At 42.0% G+C, this 21,733-nt stretch overlaps 1 protein-coding gene across 7 annotated transcripts in view; it reads right to left on the bottom strand.

Moving 5' to 3' along the window:
• Positions 1–9,087: 9,087 nt before the first annotated feature.
• Positions 9,088–21,733, bottom strand: part of LOC132824286 (guanine nucleotide-binding protein G(I)/G(S)/G(O) subunit gamma-7) — a 335,756-nt gene continuing 323,110 nt past the window's right edge. For all 7 annotated transcript variants that reach the window (XM_060838662.1, XM_060838646.1, XM_060838639.1 and 4 more), the window contains one exon: positions 9,088–11,213. In XM_060838662.1, the coding sequence (XP_060694645.1) occupies positions 11,088–11,213 (126 nt within the window). In that variant the 3' untranslated portion in view covers positions 9,088–11,087. The remainder of the gene's footprint in view (positions 11,214–21,733) is intronic.

A 21,733-nucleotide genomic window follows, 5' to 3' on the forward strand; every position in this document is an offset into this window, starting at 1 on the left:
TCCTCCAATTACCTTAAAATTATGCCCCCTCATGACAGACTTTTTCTCAGGGTGGAAATGCCTCTGGCTATCCACTCTATCTATGCCTCTCAGCAGCTTGTAAAACTTCCATCAAATTACCTCTCATCCTTCTTCGCTCCAATGAAAAAGCCCTAGCTCCCTTAACCTTTCTTCATAAGACATTTCCTCCAGTCCTGGTACATCTCCTTTGAACCCTCTTCAAAGCTTCCACATCTTTCCTATGATGAGGCGACAAGAACTGAACACAATATTCCAAGTGTGGTCTAACCAGGGCTCTGTACAGTTACAGCATAACCTTGTGGCTCTTAAACTCACTCCCTCTGCTAACACAACTACATCTTCTTAACAACCCTATCAACTTGGGTGGCAACTTTGAGAGACATATGGACATGGACCCCAAGACCCCTCTATTCCTCCACACTGCCAAGAATCCTGCCTTTAATCCTGTATTCCACATTCAAATTCAATCTTCCAAAGTGAATGACTTCGCACTTTTCCAGTCTGAACTCCATCTGCCACTTATCAGTCCAGCTCTGCATCCTGTCAATGTCCCGTTGCAACCTACAACTCCACCAATCTTCATGTCATTGCCAAACTTACTAATCCATCGTTCCACTTCCTCACCCAAGTCATTTATAAAAATTGCAAAGAGTAGAAGTTCCAGAACAGATCCCTGCAGAACACCACTGGTCATCGAGCTCCTCGCTGAATACATACCATCTACCACCACCCTCTGTCTTCTGTGGGCCAGCCAATTCTATATCCAGACAGCCGGATTTCCCTGTAACCCATGCCTCCTTACTTTCTGAATGAGTCTACCATGGGGAAGCTTATCAAATGCCTTGCTAAAATCCATATACACCACATCCACTGCTCTACCTCCATCAATGTGTTTTGTTACATCCTCAAAGAATTCAGTAGTGTTTGTAAGGCATGACCTGCCCTGCACAAAGCCATGCTAGTTCTAATCAAACTATGGTTTTCCAAGTAATCATAAATCCTGTCTCTCAGAATGCTCTCCAATACTTTGCCTACCACTGATGTAAGACTGACTAGTCTGTAATTCCCAGGATTATCCCTTTCCTGACCATGGGAATAACAGTTGACAACCTCCAATCATTTGGTACGACTCCAGTTGACAGTGAGGATGCAAAGATCATCATCAAAGCGTAGCAATCTCTTCCCTCACTGTCTGTGTAACCTAGGGTATATTCCATCTGGCCCAGAGGATTTATCAATCCTTACATATTTCAAAATTTTGAGTACATCTTCCTTCCTAATATCAACCTGTTCCAGCATAGTCTGCTTGTTTCACACTGTCCTCAGAAATGTCAAGGTCCCTCTCAGTAATGAATACTGAAGCAAAATATTCATTAAGGACCTCCTCTACTTCCTCTGACTCCAGGCACAAACAAGTTCCCTTCACTATCCCTGATTGGTCCTACTATCACTCTGGCTATCTTATTGTTCCTCACATAAGTGTAGAACGCCTCAAATTTTCCTTAATCCTACCTGCTAGAGCTTTTTCATGCCCCTTTCCAGCTCTCCAAAGTTCATTCTGCTGTTCGTTCCTGGCTACCTCGTAAAGCCCGGTTTGATCCTTGCATCCTCATCCTTAAGTAAGCTTCCTTCTTCCTCTTGACAAGATGTTCCACATCCCCTGTCACTCAAGATTTTTTCAACCTACCATCCCTTCCTTGACTCAGTGGGCAGAGGACAATCTCCATGTTTCTGTTGTGCACTTTCCTCAGAATATCTATTCCCAATTTAGGTGCTTCAGTTCCTACCTAACAGTATTGTAGTTGCCCCTCTCCCAATTAAATACTTTCCCATACTGTCTGTTCCTATCCCTTTGCATGAGTATAGTAAAGGTCAGGGAAATGGTCTCCCACTGAGAGATCTGACACCTGGCTTGGTACATTGCCAAGCACCAAATCCAATATGGCCTCCCCTCTAGTCGGCCTTTCTACATATTGTGTCAGGAACCGTTGCTAGACACACCTGACAAAAACTGCGCCATCCAAACTATTTGACCTAAGTAGGTTCCAATTAATATTAGGGAAGTTAAAGTCACCCGTGACAACAATCCTGCACCTTTCCAAAATCTGCCTCCCAATCTGCTTCTCCATGTCTCTGTTACTACTGGCGTCCCTGTAGAAAACTCCCGAAAAAGTGAGTGCTCCTTTCCTGTTTCTGACGTCCATCCGTACTGACACTGTAGACAAACCCTCCTTTCTGCAGCTGTGATACTATCCCTGATTAGCAATGCCACTCCTCCATCTCTTTCACTACCCCCACTCCCCCCACCACCACATTTGTTTTGAAACATCTAAACCGTGGAACATCCAACAACCACTCCTGTCCCTGTGATATCCAAATCTCTGTAATGACCACATCATCATCATCTGGTCCATAGCTTAGGTTCGCAGCCCCCTGCCAATCTAATTTAAACTCTCCTGAATATTTAAACTAGGTTGGAAGTTTGGAAATGAGGAAATGGTTACTCTGATAGACTAGCTGAAGTTGGCAAATAAAACATAGAAAGCAAGAATTATGCTAAGGAGACTTTATAAATCACTATTTGGTGACAGAACACCATGTATTTTTACATTGCCTGTAAGATCTGAATAGGTCAGGAAAGAAATTCTCTCGAATCATAATGTTCACAGTGACATGAAGGAAATCTCTTAGTCATAGAGATGTACAGAATGGAAATAGAGCCTTCGGTCCAATCCATCCATGCCGACCAGATATCCGAACCCAATCTAGTCCCACCTGCTAGCACCCGGCCCATATCCCTCCAAATCCTTCCTATTCATACACCCATCCAAATGCCTCTTAAATGTTGCAATTGTACCAACCTCCAGCACATCCTCTGGCAGCTCATTCCATACACGTACCGCTCTCTGCGTGAAAAAGCTGCCTCTTAGGTCTCTTTTATATCTTTCCCCTCTCATCCTAAATGTTTGCCCTCTAGTTCTGGACTCACCGATACCAGGGAAAAAGACTTTGTCTATTTATCCTATCCATGCCCCTCATAATTTTGTAATTGTCTCCCCTCAGCCTCCGACTGTCCAGGAAAACAGCCCCAGCCTGTTCAGCCTCTTCCTGTAGCTCAGATCCTCCAACCCTGGCAACATCCTTGTAAATCTTTTCTGAACCCTTTCAAGTTTCACATCTTTCCAATAGGAAGGAGACCAGAATTGCATGCAATATTCCAACAGTGGCCTAACCAATGTCCTGTACAGCCGCAAAATGACCTCCCAACTCCTGTACTCAATACTCTGACTGATAAAGGAAAGCATACCAAATGCCACCTTCACTATCCTATCCACCAGCAACTCCACTTTCAAGGAGCTATGAACCTGCCCTCCAAGGTCTCTTTGTTCAGCAACACTCCCTACGACCTTACAATTAAGTGTATATGCCCTGCTAAGAGTTGCTTTCCCAAAATGCAGCACCTCACATTTATCTGAATTAAACTCCATCTGCCACTTCTCAGCCCATTGGCCCATCTGGTCCAGATCCTGTTGTAATCTTAGGTAACCCTCTTTGCTAAAGGGTAAAAAATGAGGTCTGCAGATGCTGGAGATCACAGCTGAAAATGTGTTGCTGGTTAAAGCACAGCAGGTTAGGCAGCATCCAAGGAATAGGAAATTCGACGTTTCGGGCATAAGCCCTTCCTGATGAAGGGCTTATGCCCGAAACATCGAATTTCCTATTCCTTGGATGCTGCCTGACCTGCTGTGCTTTAACCAGCAACACATTTTCAGCGCTAACCCTCTTTGCTGTCCACTACACCTCCAATTTTGGTGTCATCCACAAACTTACTTACTAAAACTCTTATGCTCACATCCAAATCATTTATGTAAATGACAAAAAGTAGTGGACCCAGCACCGATCCTTGTGGCACTCCACTGGTCACAGGCCTCCAGTCTGAAAAACACCCTCCACCACCACCCTCTGTCTTCTACCTTTGAGCCAGTTCTGTATCCAAATGGCTAGTTCTCCCTGTATTCCATGAGATCTAACCTTGCTAATCAGTCTCCCATGGGGAACCTTGTTGAATGCCTTACTGAAGTCCATATAGATCACATCTACTGCTCTGCTCTCATCATTCTTCTTTGTTACTTCTTCAAAAGGTCAATCAAGTTTGTGAGACATGATTTCCCACGCACAAAGCCATGTTGACTATCCCGAATCAGTCCTTGCCTTTCCAAATATATGTACATCCTGTCCCTCAGGATTCCCTCCAACAACTTGCCCACCATCGAGGTCAGGCTCACTGGTCTATAGTTCCCTGGCTTATCTTTACCGCCCTTCTTAAACAGTGGCACCACGTTTACCAACCTGCAGTCTTCCGGCACCTCACCTGTGACTGTAGATGATACATATATCTCAGCAAGAGGCCCAGCAATCACTTCTCTTGCTTCCCACAGAGTTCGCGGGTACACCTGATCAGGTCCTGGGGATTTATCCACCTTTAGCCTTTTCAAGACATCCAGCACTTCCTCCTCTGTAGTCTGCATATTTTGCAAGATGCCACCATCTATTTCCCTACAGTCTATATCTTCCATATCCTTTTCCACAGTAAATACTGATGTAGAATATTCATTATCTCCCCCATTTTCTGTGACTCCACACAAAGGCCACCTTGCTGATCTTGGACGGGCCCTAGTTACCCTTTGTCCTTAATATATTTGTAAACACCCTCTGGATTCTCATTAATTCTATTTGCCAAAGTGATCTCATGTCTCCGTTTTCCCCTCCTGATTTCCCTCTTAAGTATACTCCTACTTTCTTTATACTCTTCTAATGATTCACTCGATCTATCCTGTCTATACCTGACGTATGCTTCCTTCTTTTTCTTAACCAAACCCTCAATTTCTTTAGTCATCCAGCATTCCCTATACCTATCAGCCTTCCCATTCATCCTGACAGGAATATACTTTCTCTGGATTCTTGTTATCTCATTTCTGAAGACTTTCCATTTTCCAGCCGTCCCTTTACCTGCGAACATCTGCCTCCAATCAGCTTTGGTACGTTCTTGCCTAATACCATCAAAATTGGCCTTTCTCCAATTTAGAACTTCAGCCTTTAGATCTGGTCCTTTCTTCAATTTAGAACTTCAACTTTTAGATCTGGTCTATTCTTTTCCATCACTATTTTTAAATGAATAGAATTATGGTCGCTGGCCACAAAGTGCTCCCTCACTGACACCTTAGTCACCTGCCCTGCCTTATTTCCCAAGAGTAGGTCAAGTTTTGCACCTTCTCTAGTAGGTACATCCACATCCTGAATCAGAAAATTGTCTTGTGAATAATTAAGAAATTCCTCTCCATCTAAACCTTTAACACTAAGGCAGTCCCAGTCGATGTTTGGAAAGTTAAAATCCCCTACCATAACTACCCTATTATTCTTACAACAGCTGAGATCTCCTTACAAGTTTGTTTCTAAATTTCCCTCTGACTATTGGGGGGTCCATCATACAATCCCTATAAGGTGATCATCCCTTTCTTATTTCTCACTTCCATCCAATAACTTCCCTGGATATATAACTGGGAATATCCTCCCTCAGCACAGCTGTAATGCAATCCCTTATCAAAAATGCCATTCCCCCTCCTCTCTTGCCTCCCTTTCTATCCTTCCTGTAGCATTGGTATCGTGGAACATTAAGCTGCCAGTCCTGCCCATTCCTGAGCCATGTTTCCATAATTGCTGTGATATTCCAGTCTCATGTTCCTAACCATGCCCTGAATTCATCTGCCTTCCCTGTTAGGCCCCTTGCATTGAAATAAATGCAGTTTATTAGTCCTACCTTGTCTCTGCCTGCCCTGACTTTTTGACTCACTTCTGTTCTCAGCTGTACCCATCTCAGATCGATCTCTTTCCTCACTATCTCCCTGGGTCCCCCCCACCCCCACCCCCACCTTACTAGTTTAAATCCTCCCAAGCAGTTATAGCAAATTTCCCTGCCAGTATATCAGTCCCCTTCCAATTTTGGTGCAATCATTCCTTCTTGTACAGGTCACTTCTACCCCAAAAGAGATTCCAATGACCTAAAAATGTGAATCCTTCTCCCATACACCAGCTCCTCAGCCATGCATTCATCTGCTCTATCCTCCTATTCCTGCCCTCACTAGCTTGTAGCGCTGGGAGTAATCCAGATATTACTACCCTTGAGGATCTCCTTTTTAAATTTCTGCTTAACTCTCTGTAATCTCCCTTCAAAGTCTCAACCTTTCCCCCTCCAATGTCGCTGGTTCCAATGTGGACAATGACCTCCTGCTGGCCCCTCTCCCCCGTGAGAACATTCTGCACCCTCTCTGAGAGATCCTTGATCCTGGCACCAGGGAAACAACACATCATTCTGCTTTTTCTCTGCTGGTCACAGAAGCGTCTGTCCGTACCTCTAACTACAGAATCCCCTAACACAATTGATCTCTTGGAAGCTGACATATCCCTCGTTGCATTAGAGCCAGTCTCAATACCAGAAACATGGCTGTTTGTGCTACGTTCAAATTGTAAGGATTTTGTAAATTTGAAACAAATTGTGAGAATTTATGTATTCTAAAGCAGCTGATTTGATGGCTGAAGCATTAATTAATATTAAATTTAATAATTAAATGATGTTGAACTACACAGAAAATAGATTTCATGCCAGTTGGACTCCAAGACCCAACAGATTGGTGCCTTTTATAAAATGGTGAGTAGGAGGTAAATTCTTCTGAGGTGCCATCTTTGTTTAGGCAAAAAACATATTATTGACAGACAGAATCTGAGAGGATTGACCCTCATGGTAGATTCCTAAAGTTCCCCAATTCAGAACAAGTGAGGAGATATTGAGTTGACTATCAAATCCATAGATGATTCAGAGCACCAAAATGAAGTTTTTTTTGCTGAAATAAAAAGGCATTTCAGAAGAATTCACCTACTGCTCACCAATGTTCTGAAACTTGTACTTTCAAATAAACCTGTTGGACTATAACCTGGTGTTGTCTGATTTTTAACTTTGAAGAAGATACTATGTGTTGATAGCAACTGAGATATTCAGCAGTCAGGTCAGGTAATTTAAGATCAGATGCAGTTTCCATTCTTTGAAGAAAGGTTCTAACTCCAGGAAGCTTCAACCTGTGGATGCTAATGCTTCCAAGATCCAACAGTAATGCTGTTGTGGTAATAGTACCCCAAATGAGAAATTTCTTACTCACCTCATAGATATCAGGCTTATGATGAGTGGTAACATGTAGCACTCTTGACTTTGAGTCAGAAGCAATAAGTTCAAAGCCACTCCAGCGCTGTGGGCATACAATATAGGCTGCCATTGCACTGCAATAACTGAGGAAATATTACATTGGAGCATTTCAGTCAGGATGTTAAATTAAAGCAACATCGGCCTTCTCAGGTGTAAAAGACCACATAGCCTGATTTGAAGAATAGACAACAGGAGAAGAGGACAGTTTTCTTGATCAATATTTTCACTCTGATCTAGGAATATTTTCTGTGAAGCTGGTGTTAATATTGGCACTAATGTGGCAGTACAGGCAGTTATTCAAGTCAGAAGGTCCTAGCATCTGAAGGAAGGTCTGTGGTGAGTTAGAAGTCTTCAAGTTAGAATGTGATAACGTGACCTATAAGTCTTGCTATGAGGACTCCTCAACAGTAAAATATTTCCCAAACATATTCACAATCAACACAAAACAGCTTCCACCCCAACACTTTTGACGGACTACCAAAATATTGTATGTTTTTATGCCATCTCATTTTAACAGACCATCATCCAGTACTAACAAACAAGGAGGACTAAGATTTGCTGACAGGCACAATGACTTCTCAAGGCAAAATTGAGGACTGCTGATGCTGGAGATCAGAGTCAAGATTAGAGTAGTGCTGGAAAAGCACAGCAGGTCGGGCAGCATCGATCAGCAGGAAAATTGACGTTTCGGGCAAAAGCCTTTCATCATTCATTCCTGATGAAGGGCTTTTGCCCGAAACATCGATTTTCCTGCTCTTCGGATGCTGCCCGACCTGCTATGCTTTTCCAGCACCACTCTAATCTTGGCAATAACTTCTAAAGTCTACTTCATCCAATACTGTAGGGTTCATGACACTTTCTTCAGTTTCCAAATTATTCTTGTCTTGAATTTGTTTAGAATTCAAAACCTCATCCTGAATGAAATTAGTGCTGGAAGGTTGAGATTTTGTAGTGAAATTCCCAACTGGGAATGAAGTACGTGTGCAAGAACAGGCATTTAGATGACAAGTCAATTGAACATTGAAAACCTTGCTGTAAAAGTTAACACTAATTTTATTACAATACTATTAATATTTTTCCTATTACAGGTATCTTGTCAAGGAAATTGCTAATGGCATCAGTGATAATGAAACACAATTATTCCCTCTGCTGAACAAAGATAAAGATAAAATACATATTATATCTGTGAAAAAATATGAAAAATAATAGAAATAAGAAAATTGAAGTAAAAATGTGATCCCATTACATTTTACCATTGAATTGTTGGAAAAGGCCAAAAGCCTTCAAGAATTTTCAAAGAACATGTCTTGTGTGCCATCAGGTTAAAGTGTGTATTTATATTGTATGCTGCTTTAAAAAAATTTTAGGAGAATCAGAGATATGCCATTTTAAAAAAACTTTCTCCTTTGCTTTTTGTGCCCTGATGCCCTTAACCAATCATCACAAAAATGGGAGGCAAGATGATACACTCCCACTTGCACTTCAACACTGTTCCATAGCTGCCAGCTGATGTCTCTACCACCAGATTCCTTGCTTTTCTCCCATGCTTCCACTAGCAAGAATTTTGCTTCCAGTTGGACTCTTGACGCTGGACCATTTCAAGAATTGTAAGTGCATCAGAATTCATGAGACACCAGCATCCATTCTTTAACACCATGCCATAGTATATTACAGCACCAATGTACAATTGTTCACATATGATGTTAACTTGAGAGCCTGTATTATACAAATTTTAATTGAAAGCGTACTGAGATGAATCGACAATCACACAACTGAGAACATACACTCTCAATAGTTTTTTTTAATCAGTGTCAGTAAAATCAAAAAAAAATTTGTAATACATCTCAAACAACAGTTTATGAAATTATGAAATGTTGATAGATTCACAAATATTATTTTTTACTGCAGTTAAGTGTCTCAATGTACAGGTATTCAATTGGCATGATAAAGGAAATACTGCAATTTGTATCACTAACAAAAGATATTTCTCTGTTCTGCAAATAAAAAGGCACCGTAAAAGAAAAGGAGTTAAAAGTGGAGGGAAGCACATGGTTGACATGGTACTGCAAGATTGTGTCTCCAAAATCTACATTTCACCACAAACCACATGTCTCTACTTCCAGTTACCGAAATAACAGCTTTCCAGAATTTTATATTGCACAACTACATTTTTAAATGCTTTAAGTATTTTTTATGAGAAATGGTCATTTTTATTTGTATACAGACATCTGTAAATAGCAATTCATAATACAGTAACTTGTAAAGAAATTTGTGATGGTATTCTTGATGAGATGATGTGGTTCAAGAAAAGGTTTTAATTAAATTTATGGCAGGCTTAACTAACACCGAACAGCTGAGAATAAAAGGCAACAATGCAAGGCAGCTGGAAGTACAATGCACATGCAACCTGTTTAAAGGCATTAAACAGAAACGTCTTGGCAAATGTTTTACACATCTTCAAATACAATAATAAAATTTAAACACAAACAGAACTGTGGTTTCTAAAGTTTTCGAACACTTCTCTATGTCATAAATTACTTGGCAATTTGATGGATTTTGGCAAGTGATGACAGTTTGTAATCCTCAAGAAATTTGTTGTAATGAACAAGGACAAGTGAAGAGCTATGGCTCACTTGATACATTGACAAATATTTCTTTCTTAATCTTTGCTTTAGTTTTAAATTGACATTCCTAGAAATTTTATCAATCTACAGCTGTCATGCAGAAGATTCTTCTCTCATTACCTTAAGTGCATATTGAGAACAGTACTGCAAATACTAGATCAGAATTTAAGTATTAAATAAAAACTCAATAAGCATGATTTCCAGAAGTTTTTAAATTAACAGTATGACTTAGTGAAACATTTTATGTTTAACTAAAATATAGATTAGTTGAGGTTCATCAAATATGATGTGCGATACTCTCATGGCAATAACGTCAGGTTTATGCTCAATATTGTTGGATAATTCATTCATTTAAATGGAGTAAAGAAAGTTTATGTTCAGAGATAGGAGAAACAATTTGCCTACATCCCCATGCATACCATGTGGGTTGTATGGTGCCCCCTGGTGTTGCTTTTGAGGGTATCAAATATTTGCATTGGCTAAATTCAAAATTTTCAATTTGACCTAATAATGTTTAGCACAAATAATTGTAAATTATTCTACAGTTTGGGCTTTTTTAGGGTTAAATTGTAACTAGCAGGTCTCATTAAGAAAACAGATGAAGAAAAATGAATAAAATATTGATTATTTACATTGGTTACCTTGGCAAGTACTTTGGTAGTGTAAATATGGAATTTAAAAGGTGGAATAAGTAAAACTATACTGCTACATAGAACATTGCTAATGACAATAAAGATGAACAATGTGACATTTAAAAATGCAATGGAAGCAGCCAATTGCTCCCTTTGCTTAATGTGTTATTGCCCAAACTATATCATCATCTTCCAAATGTACACTCTTTACACATAAACCTTTAAAAGAATTTTTAGGCAGAACTATCTTTGCCGAGTGTTTTTTAAACCTAAGATCATAATATTACAATCAGAAAATCTATCATAGAAGTCCAAAATAGCAATCATTTTCCATTTCTGTTGCCTCTAATATCTTCTTCCCTTCACTTCCAGAAACATGCTTAATTGACAAACAAACAGAATCCAACTTCTTTTTCCCCTATTTTAAAAACACACTTCCACAGCAGTCCTGCATTTCAGAAGCTGCATTTGCTTCTCAAGGTCTGAATACCAACAGAAATTCTTGGCAGGTTCTCTGATGCTGTGGGCAGTTTAAGAAAAGATGGCTGGTAGCAGCTATAGAATGGTGCAAGGTTTTTTATCTTTGAAGGGATTTTCAGAGGCTGGGACTCCAACAAGCAATGGGTCATTTCTTGCATGTTGTTCACAGTAGTTCATCAAATCTACAGCCGCCTTTGATACCTGTCAAGGTTGAAGATTCGTCAGTGACATTGATTATCCATGGCAATGATGTAAGAGAGGACAGAAAACATGGATTTTTTTTGCATATTCTGCAGCTTTAACCTTGAACTGCAGTAAAAACATAAACATGGTATGTGTTGAAATGGCAGAATTATTACTTCCTTCAAAAAATACTTTCTCTCCAAATTATGTCTGGTTCACTCCTTCATTAGTCCCTAAGATTGAAAGTGAAATTAAAATCCTCAAACAGACTTGAATTATTGATATATATAAGTTGACTACTTTACTGAAAAATATTTAATTTTCTTATGCTCCATCAGCAAAAAAATCTGATAAGTAATGTGAGATTGACCTGTAAGTTTTTATCTTTGATTTTGACTAAGCCTCAAACGACTTTGTGGAGGATCACAGAAAGAACATTTTAGAACATACATAGAAAACAGGAATATGTAATTTCTCTTTGGCCTAGGAAGGATGCTGAGCAATGTTAATCAAATTCTTTTCTTGGTCTGTCTAAATGTCTTTTAAAATGACAGAAAAAGAAATATGTAGAAGCTTGTTAACATTTGTATGATAACATCATTCAATTATTTTGCATGATTAAACAGGGGTCCAAATCTTATAGTTGCCTTCGAGGTAGGTGGAGCTGCATTTTTTTTAGATTAGATTAGATTACTTACAGTGTGGAAACAGGCCCTTCGGCCCAACAAGTCCACACCGACCCGCCGAAGCGCAACCCACCCATACCCCTACATTTACCCCTTATCTAACACTACGGGCAATTAATTCTGGCCAATTCACCTGACCCGCACATCTTTGGACTGTGGGAGGAAACCGGAGCACCCGGAGGAAACCCACGCAGACACGGGGAGAACGTGCAAACTCCACACAGTCAGTCGCCTGAGTGGGAATTGAACCCGAGTCTCTGGCGCTGTGAGGCAGCAGTGCTAACCACTGTGCCACCGTGCCGCACCAAATTTATTTTCCCAAGAAATTTATTTATAAATTTATTTTCCCAAGAAATAATCCTACTAGTCTGAAAAACAACTCTGTTACTACACACTGCTTTTTTTCTTCCCTTTAGTTACTTTTGCATTTATGCCCACGCTGTTTCTTGAATTCCATTGGCTTTCATATGACTAAAAGGAAAGAGTGCTGCATGTTCACAGAGAGATGGGTCAGAGAGTGGGTGAGAGGAGCAAAGAAACTAAGGCTGACTCAGAAGGTGCTGGAGAAATTCAGCAGGTTTGGCAGCATCTTTGGAGACAGAAACAAAGTTAACTTTTCAAGTCTGGCATGGCTCTTCTGAATTTCAGTTAACTCTGTATCTTTCTCTAAGTTGCTGCCAGAACTGCTGAGTTTCTCCAGCATTCTGTTTGTTTCAGATTACCATTGTATTTTGCTTTTATTAAAAAACAATGAATGAGCTTGATGTCACATCAATATTCCATGATAAAGAGACCAAGTGGATGTCAGAACTCAGAAGCAGGGTTCAAATGCAGGGAGTGTTTTGGAAACGGGTGCAACAGTCAGCAAATACTGACCCACATCCCTTAGATGAGTGAAAAAAAATTAACACTTGCTGTGGTCAGAGGAGAACTGATAGATGTACCATGCTTAGATTTCCAGAAGGCATGTGATAAGATATCACAAAGGTTATTATGGAAAATAAAATCTCACGATGGCATACTGGAAGACTGGGTAGAAAATTAACTGGCTAAGATAGTCGGTAAAAGTTTTTTTTTCTGGTTGGCAAGATGCAATGAGTGATGTGCTACAGGAATAAATCATGGGATCTCAACTGTTTGCAACTTATATCAATGAATTGAATGATGGGACGCAAGGCATAGCTATGAAATTTGCTTATGTCTCTTTATTGCTACTTTGCTTCTGGAGCGATGACTTACCTTCTCTCAGCCTAGTATAAATACCTACCTATTTCTCCCTTTTTTTTAGCTTTGACAAAGGGTCATTTAGACTCGAAACGCCAGCTCTTTTCTCTCCTTACAGATGTTGTCAGACCTTCTGAGATTTTCCAGCATTTTCTCTTTTGGTTTCAGATTCCAGCATCTGCAGTAATTTGCTTTAACCCAGTGTTTAACCCACTGCCACCTCTCTTCCAGGAATGCCTACCCTGAAGAAGTACTGCTCTTCTCTCCAACAGGATTTTCGTTTGTCTCTCTCCCCCTGTCCACCTTCACTGCTTTCCTTTTCTCTCAGTGTTAGACAAGGTATGTATGAAGACTCGCTTCCACAGCCATATTTCCTTCCTCAGTGACTGCTTCACCTCCGACTTACTCCACGTGGATTTCAACTCAAATTCCACCCTGCATGGAGCCTCCAGGATTACAGGTACTTGCACGATATACAACATTTTTCCAACTGCTGTTCTTGCCGCATCCTAAAAGCAACACTCAGGGCCATGCGTTGTCACATGACAGCACTCGACACCTCTCTCCAGCAGCACGAACTTCCTCTCTCTCAAAGCTGTCCTGGTCCACAGTTTCATTTCATCCTTTGTATTACTCGGCGCCTTAACTCCAAACTTTTCCTGTTTCTTGCAGATGTTAAGGAACGCAAGCTTCAACTTCTCATCCACACCCCTGCCCACCCTCCACCTTCCAACTGTCCCAATCCCTCGAACCCCATCGCTTCCAACCCCAGCCCTTTGCTGTGTGTTCACCATACTCTCTGACCTTCCCCTCTCTGAGGCTCAGTGTAGTGTTCTCAGCAAAGGACCCAGTTTTGTACCCTTACCTCCCCACCTCAATGAATTCCGGGCTCGACACGATGCTGAGCTCTTTGTCCGTCGCCTTCGCCTTTGTGCTTACTTCTTTGGGCAAGCATCCTCCTCCCGCTGCACAGATCCTTTCACATCCCTCCAACATTCCACCTCTAATTGGACACCCCCGCCAGGACAATTTTCTGCCCCCGAACTTTTCATTGACAATTGTTAACGGGACATTGGACGCCTTAATTTCTCTGCCCCTCTTATCCATTCCAACCTCTCTCCGTCTGAACTTTCTGCCCTTCGCTCCCTTAGGTCCAACCCCAACCTTGACATCAAATCTGCTGACAAAAGGGGTGCTGTTGTCGTCAGGTGCACTGACCTCTAACTCGCAGAGGCTAAGCGCCAACTCTCAGATTCCTCCTCCTACCTCCCCCTGGAGCATGACCACACCACTGAGCATCAAGCCATTGTCTCCAACACCATGACTGACCTATTTCCTCCAGATGCCTCCCCTCCACAGCTTCCAACCTCACTGTCTTCCAATCCCAGACAGCCCGTTTCTACCTACTCCCCAAAATCCAGAAGAAGGACTGTCCTGGCAGGCCCATTGTATCAGCATGCTTCTGCCCCACTGAACTTGTTTCCTCCTACCTTGACTCCATCTTTATTCCTCTGGTTCACTCCCTCCCCACCTACATCCAGGATTCCTCTGATGCCTTGCGATACACTGACAGCTTTCAAATCGCAGGCTCTAACCACCTTCTATTTACCATGGATGTGCAATCTCTTTACACCTCCATCCCACACCAGGACAGCTTGAAAGCTCTTCGCTTCTTTCTCGAAAAGAGGCCCAAACAATCTCCATCCACCACCACTCTCCTCCGCCTGGCTGAACTTGTTCTCTCTCTCAACAAATTCTCCTTCAACTCTTCCCATTTTCTCCAAATCAAAGGTGTAGCAATGGTACCTGCATGGGTCCTAACTATGCCTGCCTTTTCATGGGGTATGTGAAACATTTCTTGTTCCAGGCCTACCCGGGTCCCCTCCCACAACTGCTTTATCGGTACATCGATGACTATTTCAGTGTGGCTTCATGGTCTTGTCTTGACCTGAAAAAATTTCTAAACTTCGCTTCCACTTTCCATCCCTCCATCAGCTTCACCTGGTCCATCTCCGACACTTGCTTTCCTTTTCTTGACCTTTCTGTCTCCATTTCCGGCAATAGTTTATCCACTAATATCCATTACAAACCCACTGACTCCCACAACTATCTGGACTACAGCTCTTCTCACCCTATGTCCTGTAAGGACTCTCAGCTCCTTCGCCTCCACCACATTTGTTCTGATGAGGCCACTTTCCAAAGTGCTGCTCTTCGTTATGTGCTCCTTCTTCTCCAACCGTGGCTTCCTACCTACAGTTGTTGACAAGGCTCTCAACAGTGTGTGGTTTATCTCCTGCGCCACGACCATCACCTCCTCCCTCCCCTCCCAGAAAAAGGATAGGGTCCCTCTTGTTCTCACCTTTCACCCCACCAGCCTTCACATGCAAAGAATAATCCTCCGCCATTTTCGCCAACTCCAACACGACGCCACCACTAAACACATCTTCCCTTCCCTTCCCTCCCCTTGTCTGCATTCTGCAGAGATCATTCTCTCCAGGACAATCTAGTCCACTCCTCCATCGCACCTAACACCTCTCCCATCACACACGGCACCTTCCCATGCAATCGCAGAAGGTGCAACACCTGCTCCTTTACCTCTTCCATGCTCACCAGCCAAGGCCCCAAACACTCATTTCAGATTAAGCAGCGTTTCACTTGTACCTCTTTCAATTTGCTCTATTGCATTCGTTGCTCCCAATGTGGTCTCCTCTATATCGGAGAGACAAAACACCAACTGGGTGGTTGCTTTGCTGAGCACCTTCGATCTGTATGCAATCAGGTCCTGGATCTGCCCGTGGCTTGCCACTTCAACACGCAATCCTGCTCCCATGCCCACATGTCTGTCCTTGGCCTGCTGCACTGTTCCAGTGAAGCTCAACGCAAACTGGAGGAACAGCATCTCATCTTCCGACTAGGCACGTTACAGCCTGCTGGTCTCAATACTGAATACAACAGCTTTAGATGATTATCCCATCTCGACCCCTCTGTTTTCATTCTGCTCCATAATTTTATTTCATTTGTTTTATTTATTTTTTTAAATATAGTTTTTCACTGTTCTGTACCTCCAATTTCTTGATTGTCTCTCTTACTCTCGCTCCCCACTCTCTCATCACCTTTTTCCTCTCCTCTTCCCCCTTTGTTACCCTTCTCCCCTGTTTTCCATTTTGCCTCTGCTTCACCCATCCCCATATATTTTGTCACATAGCATTGGCCACAGCCTTGGTCATTCTCAGCTCTTAATCTCCCCAAAATCTCTCTATGCACTGTCATTATCACCTCTTGGCCGCTACCTTTGCTTCTGGAGCCATGACTCACCTTCTCTCAGCCTAGTATAAATACCTATTTCTCCCTTTTTTTAAAAGCTTTGACAAAAGGTCAGTTAGACTTGAAATGTCTGCTCTTTTCTCTCCTTACAGATGCTGGCAGACCAGCTGAGATTTTCCAGCATTTTCTCCTTTGGTTTCAGATTCCAGTATCTGCTGTAATTTGCTTTTATTTTGCTTATGTCACACATAGGAAAGCAACTTGTGAAGAGGATATAAGGAGGTTACAAAAGAATGTAGATCATTGGACAAAGATCTGGTAAATGGAGTATAATGTTGCACAATGTGAATCTGTTCCTTTTGGTAGGAAGAATAAAAAAGATGCATTTTATCTAAATTGCAGAGAGACCTGGGTGTAGTAGTGCATGAATTGCAAAAGGCTAATATGCAAGTACAGCAAGTAATTTGGAAAGTTGATAGAATGTAATTGTTTATTGCAAGGGGAATTGAATACAAAAGTAAAGAGGTTATGCTTCAGCTATGTAGGGCATTGATGAGACCACATCAAGATTACTATGTATGATATTGGTCATGTTATTTAATGAAGGATATAAGTGTACTGAAAGCAGTTCAGAGAAGGTTTACTACATAATACCTGTAATAGTGGATTGTCTTACGAAGAAAGAGTGGACATACCAGGCTTTTCTAAACTGCTGGAGTTTAGAAGCATAAGAGGTCACATGATTCAAATAGATAAAATGCTGAGGGGTCTTAACAGTGTAGATATGGGGAAGATGTTACCTCTTATGGAAGAATCTAGAATTAGGGATCAGTGTCTAAGAATAAAGTGATGTCTACTTAAAACAAATAAGCCAATAATTTTCTCACAAGATGGTGAATGGCAAAAATCACAAATAGAATCAGAATCCATGCAGTGCAAAAAGGTGCATCAGTAGTTTGGTTGAGAGCTTATGCTGTTATAAGAAGGGGTCAATAGCGGAGATAGAGCAGAAGGGTCAGTGTTGCGGAGACAGCATTGCTCAGTAAGGATCTCAACCTAGAAATTTAATTAGTTCCAATTACAGTTTTGATCTAAATTGATGTTAATTGTGCATGTCATGGAATTTGGCCTTTTTAAAAAGATATTTAAATCCGTTGATATTGGACAGAGTCGAGGCGAAAATGCTGGAGAAACACTGATCTGGCAACATCTGTGGAGAAACAGCTATAATATTTCGAGTCTGTTATGGCTGTTCTTGCGTTCTGAAAAACACAGTCATATTAGACTCAACAAAAAAACTATTCCTACCTCTGCAGATATTGCCAGACATGCAGAGTTTCTCCAGCATTTTCTGTCTTTTCAGATTTCTAACCTCTAATGTTTTGTATTTATCTAAGGCTTTAATAGTTATGAGCAAACTTGTGGGTTTTGTATCAGTACAAGGAGATACCTTGTGTATAGCATGGAAATGACAATTCAAAGAAGGATTCAATGTTTTAAGAGTTTACCTATTGTTGACATGCATATGGAACTGTTCCATATCTAATTTGCAAAATTCCCAGTGGAGGCTCACTGGTTTGCTTCCTGTCCTATGAGGAGAGATCATTACAATAAGAATATATTCCCTGGCATTTAGAAGAATGGGAGGTGGAATTGAAGCATCAATTTGAAGAGGTTGTAAGGCTAGATGTACTGAGCATGTTTCCCCAAGCTGGGAAGTCTGGAACCAACAGTCATGATTTCACAACATGTCATTTCAGGCCAAGATGAGAAATTTATTCATAGAACATAGAACACTACAGCATAGAACAGGCCCTTCAGCCCACGATGTTGTGCCGACCACTGATCTTCATGTATGCACCCTCAAATTTCTGTGACCATATGCATGTCCAGGAGTCTCTTAAATGTCCCCAATGACCCTGCCTCCACAACTGCTGCTGGCAATGCTGTCACAACTCTCTGTGTAAAGAACCCGCCTCTGGCATTCCCTCTATGTTTTCCTCCAACCAGCTTAAAACTATGACCCTTGTGTTAGTCATTTATGCCCTGGGAAATAGTCTCTGGCTATCGATTCTATCTATGCCTCTCATTATCTTGTATACCTCAATTAGGTCCCTTCTTCTCCTCCTTTTCTCCAACGAAAAAAGTCCGAGCTCAGTCAACCTCTACACATAAGATAAACCCTCCAGTCCAGGCAGCATCCTGGTAAACCTCCTCTGAACCCTCTCCAAAGCATCCACATCTTTCTTATAATAGGGCGACCAGAACTGGACGCAGTATTCCAAGTGCGGTCTAACCAAAATTTTACAGAGCTGCAACAAGACTCTTAAACTCAATACCCCTGCTAATGAAAGCCAAAACACCATATGCTTTTTTAACAACCCTGTCCATTTGGGTGGCCTTTTTAAGGGATCTATGTACCTGCACCCCAAGATCCCTCTGTTCCTCCACACTGCCAAGAATCCTATCCTTAATCCTGTACTCAGCTTTCAAATTTGACCTTCCAAAAACATCACCTCGCATTTATCTAGGTTGAACTCCATCTGCCACCTCTCAGCCCATCTCTGCATCCTGTCAATGTCCCGCTGCAACCTACAACAGCCCTCTATACTGTCAACGACACCTCCAACCTTTGTGTCATCTGCAAACTTGCTGACCCATCCTTCAATCCCCTCATCCAAGTCATTAATAAAAATTACAAACAATACAGGCCCAAGGACAGAGCCCTGTGGAACACCACTCACCACAGACTTCCAGGCTGAATATTTTCCTTCTACTATCAGTCGCTGTCTTCTGTTGGCCAGCCAATTCTGTATCCAGACAGCTATGTTCCCCTGAATCCCATTCTTCCTGACCTTCTGAATGAGCCTACCATGGGGAACCTTATCAAATGCCTTGCTGAAGTCCATATACATCACATTCACAGCTCGACTCTCATCAACGTTTCTAGTCACATCCTCAAAGAACTCGATTAGGTTTGTGAGGCATGACCTGCCCCTCATAAAGCCGTGTTGACTGCATTTAATCAAGCCATGCTCTCCCAGATGGTCATAAATCCTATCCCTCAGAATCCTTTCTAACACCTTGCAGATGACAGATGTGAGACTTACTGGTTTGTAATTGCCAGGGATTTCCCTATTTCCTTTCTTGAAAAGAGGAATTACATTAGCCTCTCTCCAGTCCTCTGGTACGACTCCAGTGGAGAGCGAGGATGAAAAGATCTTCGCAAGTGGCGAAGCAATTGCATTTCTCATTTCCCAAAGCAGCCGAGGACAAATCTGGTTCGGGCCTGGTGACTTGTCAATCTTAATGTTCGACAAAATTTTCAGCACATCAGCTTCCTCTATCTCTATCCATTTCAGCATGCACACCTGCTCTTCAAAGGTTTCATTCACTACAAAGTTTCTTCCGTAAAGACAGAAGAAAAAAACTCATTTAGGGCTTCCCCTACCTCCTCAGACTCCACACACAAATTCCCTATGCTATCCCTGATCGGCCCTACTCTTCCTTTGACCATTCTCTTATTCCTCACATAAGTGTAAAATGCCTTTGTGTTCTCCCTAATCCATTCTGCCTAGCCTTTCTCATGTCCCCTCCTGGCTCTCCTCAGACCATTTTTAAGCTCCTTCCTCGCCTGCCTGTAATCCTGTAGAGCTGGGCTTGACTCTAGCTTCCTCCACCTTATGTAAGCTACCTTTTTCCTTTTGACAAGAAGCTCCACCACTCTCATCATCCAAGGTTCCTTTATCTTACCACTTCTTGCCTGTCTCAGAGGGTCATATTTATTCATCACTTGCAACAACTGTTCCTTAAACAGTCTCCACATGTCTATAGTGCCTTTACCATGGAACAATTGCTCCCAGTCCATGCTTCCTAACTCATGTCTAATCGCATCATAGTTTCCTCTTCCCCAACTAAATATCCTCCCATTTTGCCTAATCCTCTCCTTCTCCATAGCTATGTAGAATGTGAGGCAGTTGTGGTCACTATCACCAAAATGCTCTCCCACCACAAGATCTGATATCTGCCCCCGGCTCGTTTCCGAGCACCAAGTCTAGAATGGCCTCTCCCCACGTCAGTCAGTCAACGTACTGAGTTAGGAAACCCTCCTGAACACACCTTACAAAAACAGCTCCATTCAAATCTTCTGCTCGAAGGAGGTTCCAATCAATATTGGGAAAGTTAAAGTCACCCATTATAACAACCCTACTATGTCCACACTTTTCCAAAATCTGCCGACCAATGCTTTCTTCCATCTCCCTGCTACTATTGGGGAGCCTGTAGTGAACCCCTAAAGAGGTGATTGCTCCCTTGCTGTTCCTAATTTCCACCCATACTGACTCGGTAGGCAGATCTTCCTCAACAATGGAAGCTTCTGTAGCTGTGATACCCTCTCTGATTAGTAGTGCTACACCCCCTCTTCTTTTCCCCCCTCTCTATTCTTTTTAAATGCTCTAAATCCTGGACATCCAGTAACCATTCCTGCCCCTGAGAAAACCATGTCTCTGTTACGGCCACAACATCATAGCACCAGGTACTGATCCATGCTCTAAGTTCGTCACTTTTATTTCTGATACTCCTTGCATTAAAGCAAACACACTTTAACTGATACCTTGGTTCCTTGCCAGGAAAATCCTTCCCACTAGCTGGTCTACTTCTTGCTATTGCCTCATCTGCATCAACTCTCACCTCCAGTATACAGCTCAGGTTCCCAACCCCCTCCCATACTAGTTTGAACCCATTTGAACCACTCGAGCAAACCTTCCACCCAGGACATCGGTCCCCTTCCAGTTCAGATGCAACCCGTCCTTCTTGTACAGGTCCCATCTTCCCCAGAAGGCATCCCAATTATCTACATATCTGAAGCCCTCCCTCCTACACCAGCTGCGCAGCCACGTATTAAACTGCGCACGTTCCCTGTTCCTCGCCTCGCTATCTCATGGCACCGGTAGTAAACTACAGAACACTACTCTGTTCATCCTGCTTTGCAGCTTCCATCCTAACTCCCTCAAAACATCTATGTATTTTTGTCCCACTCCACTTAAGACATAAAGGAGAGTTTTTTTTCTGAGGGTAGTCAATCTGAAATTCTTTACCATAGAGGGCTTAAAGGCTGAGTCATTAAGTATATTCAAGACAGGTTTTAGACCAATAAAGGCAAAGATTATACAGGAAAAGGCAGGAGTGTGGAGTTGAGTATTATTGGTTCAGCAATAATCTCATTGAGGGGCGGAGCAAACTTGGCTTGAATGACCTCCTTCTGCTCCTTTGTCTTGGGTCTTAATGGAATTCTCTGCCCCAGAGACTCAAGGATGCTCAGTTATTGGGGATGCTTAACAGACAGTGACCTGTTCTTGGATATTG

Source organism: Hemiscyllium ocellatum, chromosome 2 (assembly GCF_020745735.1).
Source record: "Hemiscyllium ocellatum isolate sHemOce1 chromosome 2, sHemOce1.pat.X.cur, whole genome shotgun sequence".
NCBI lineage: Eukaryota > Metazoa > Chordata > Chondrichthyes > Orectolobiformes > Hemiscylliidae > Hemiscyllium > Hemiscyllium ocellatum.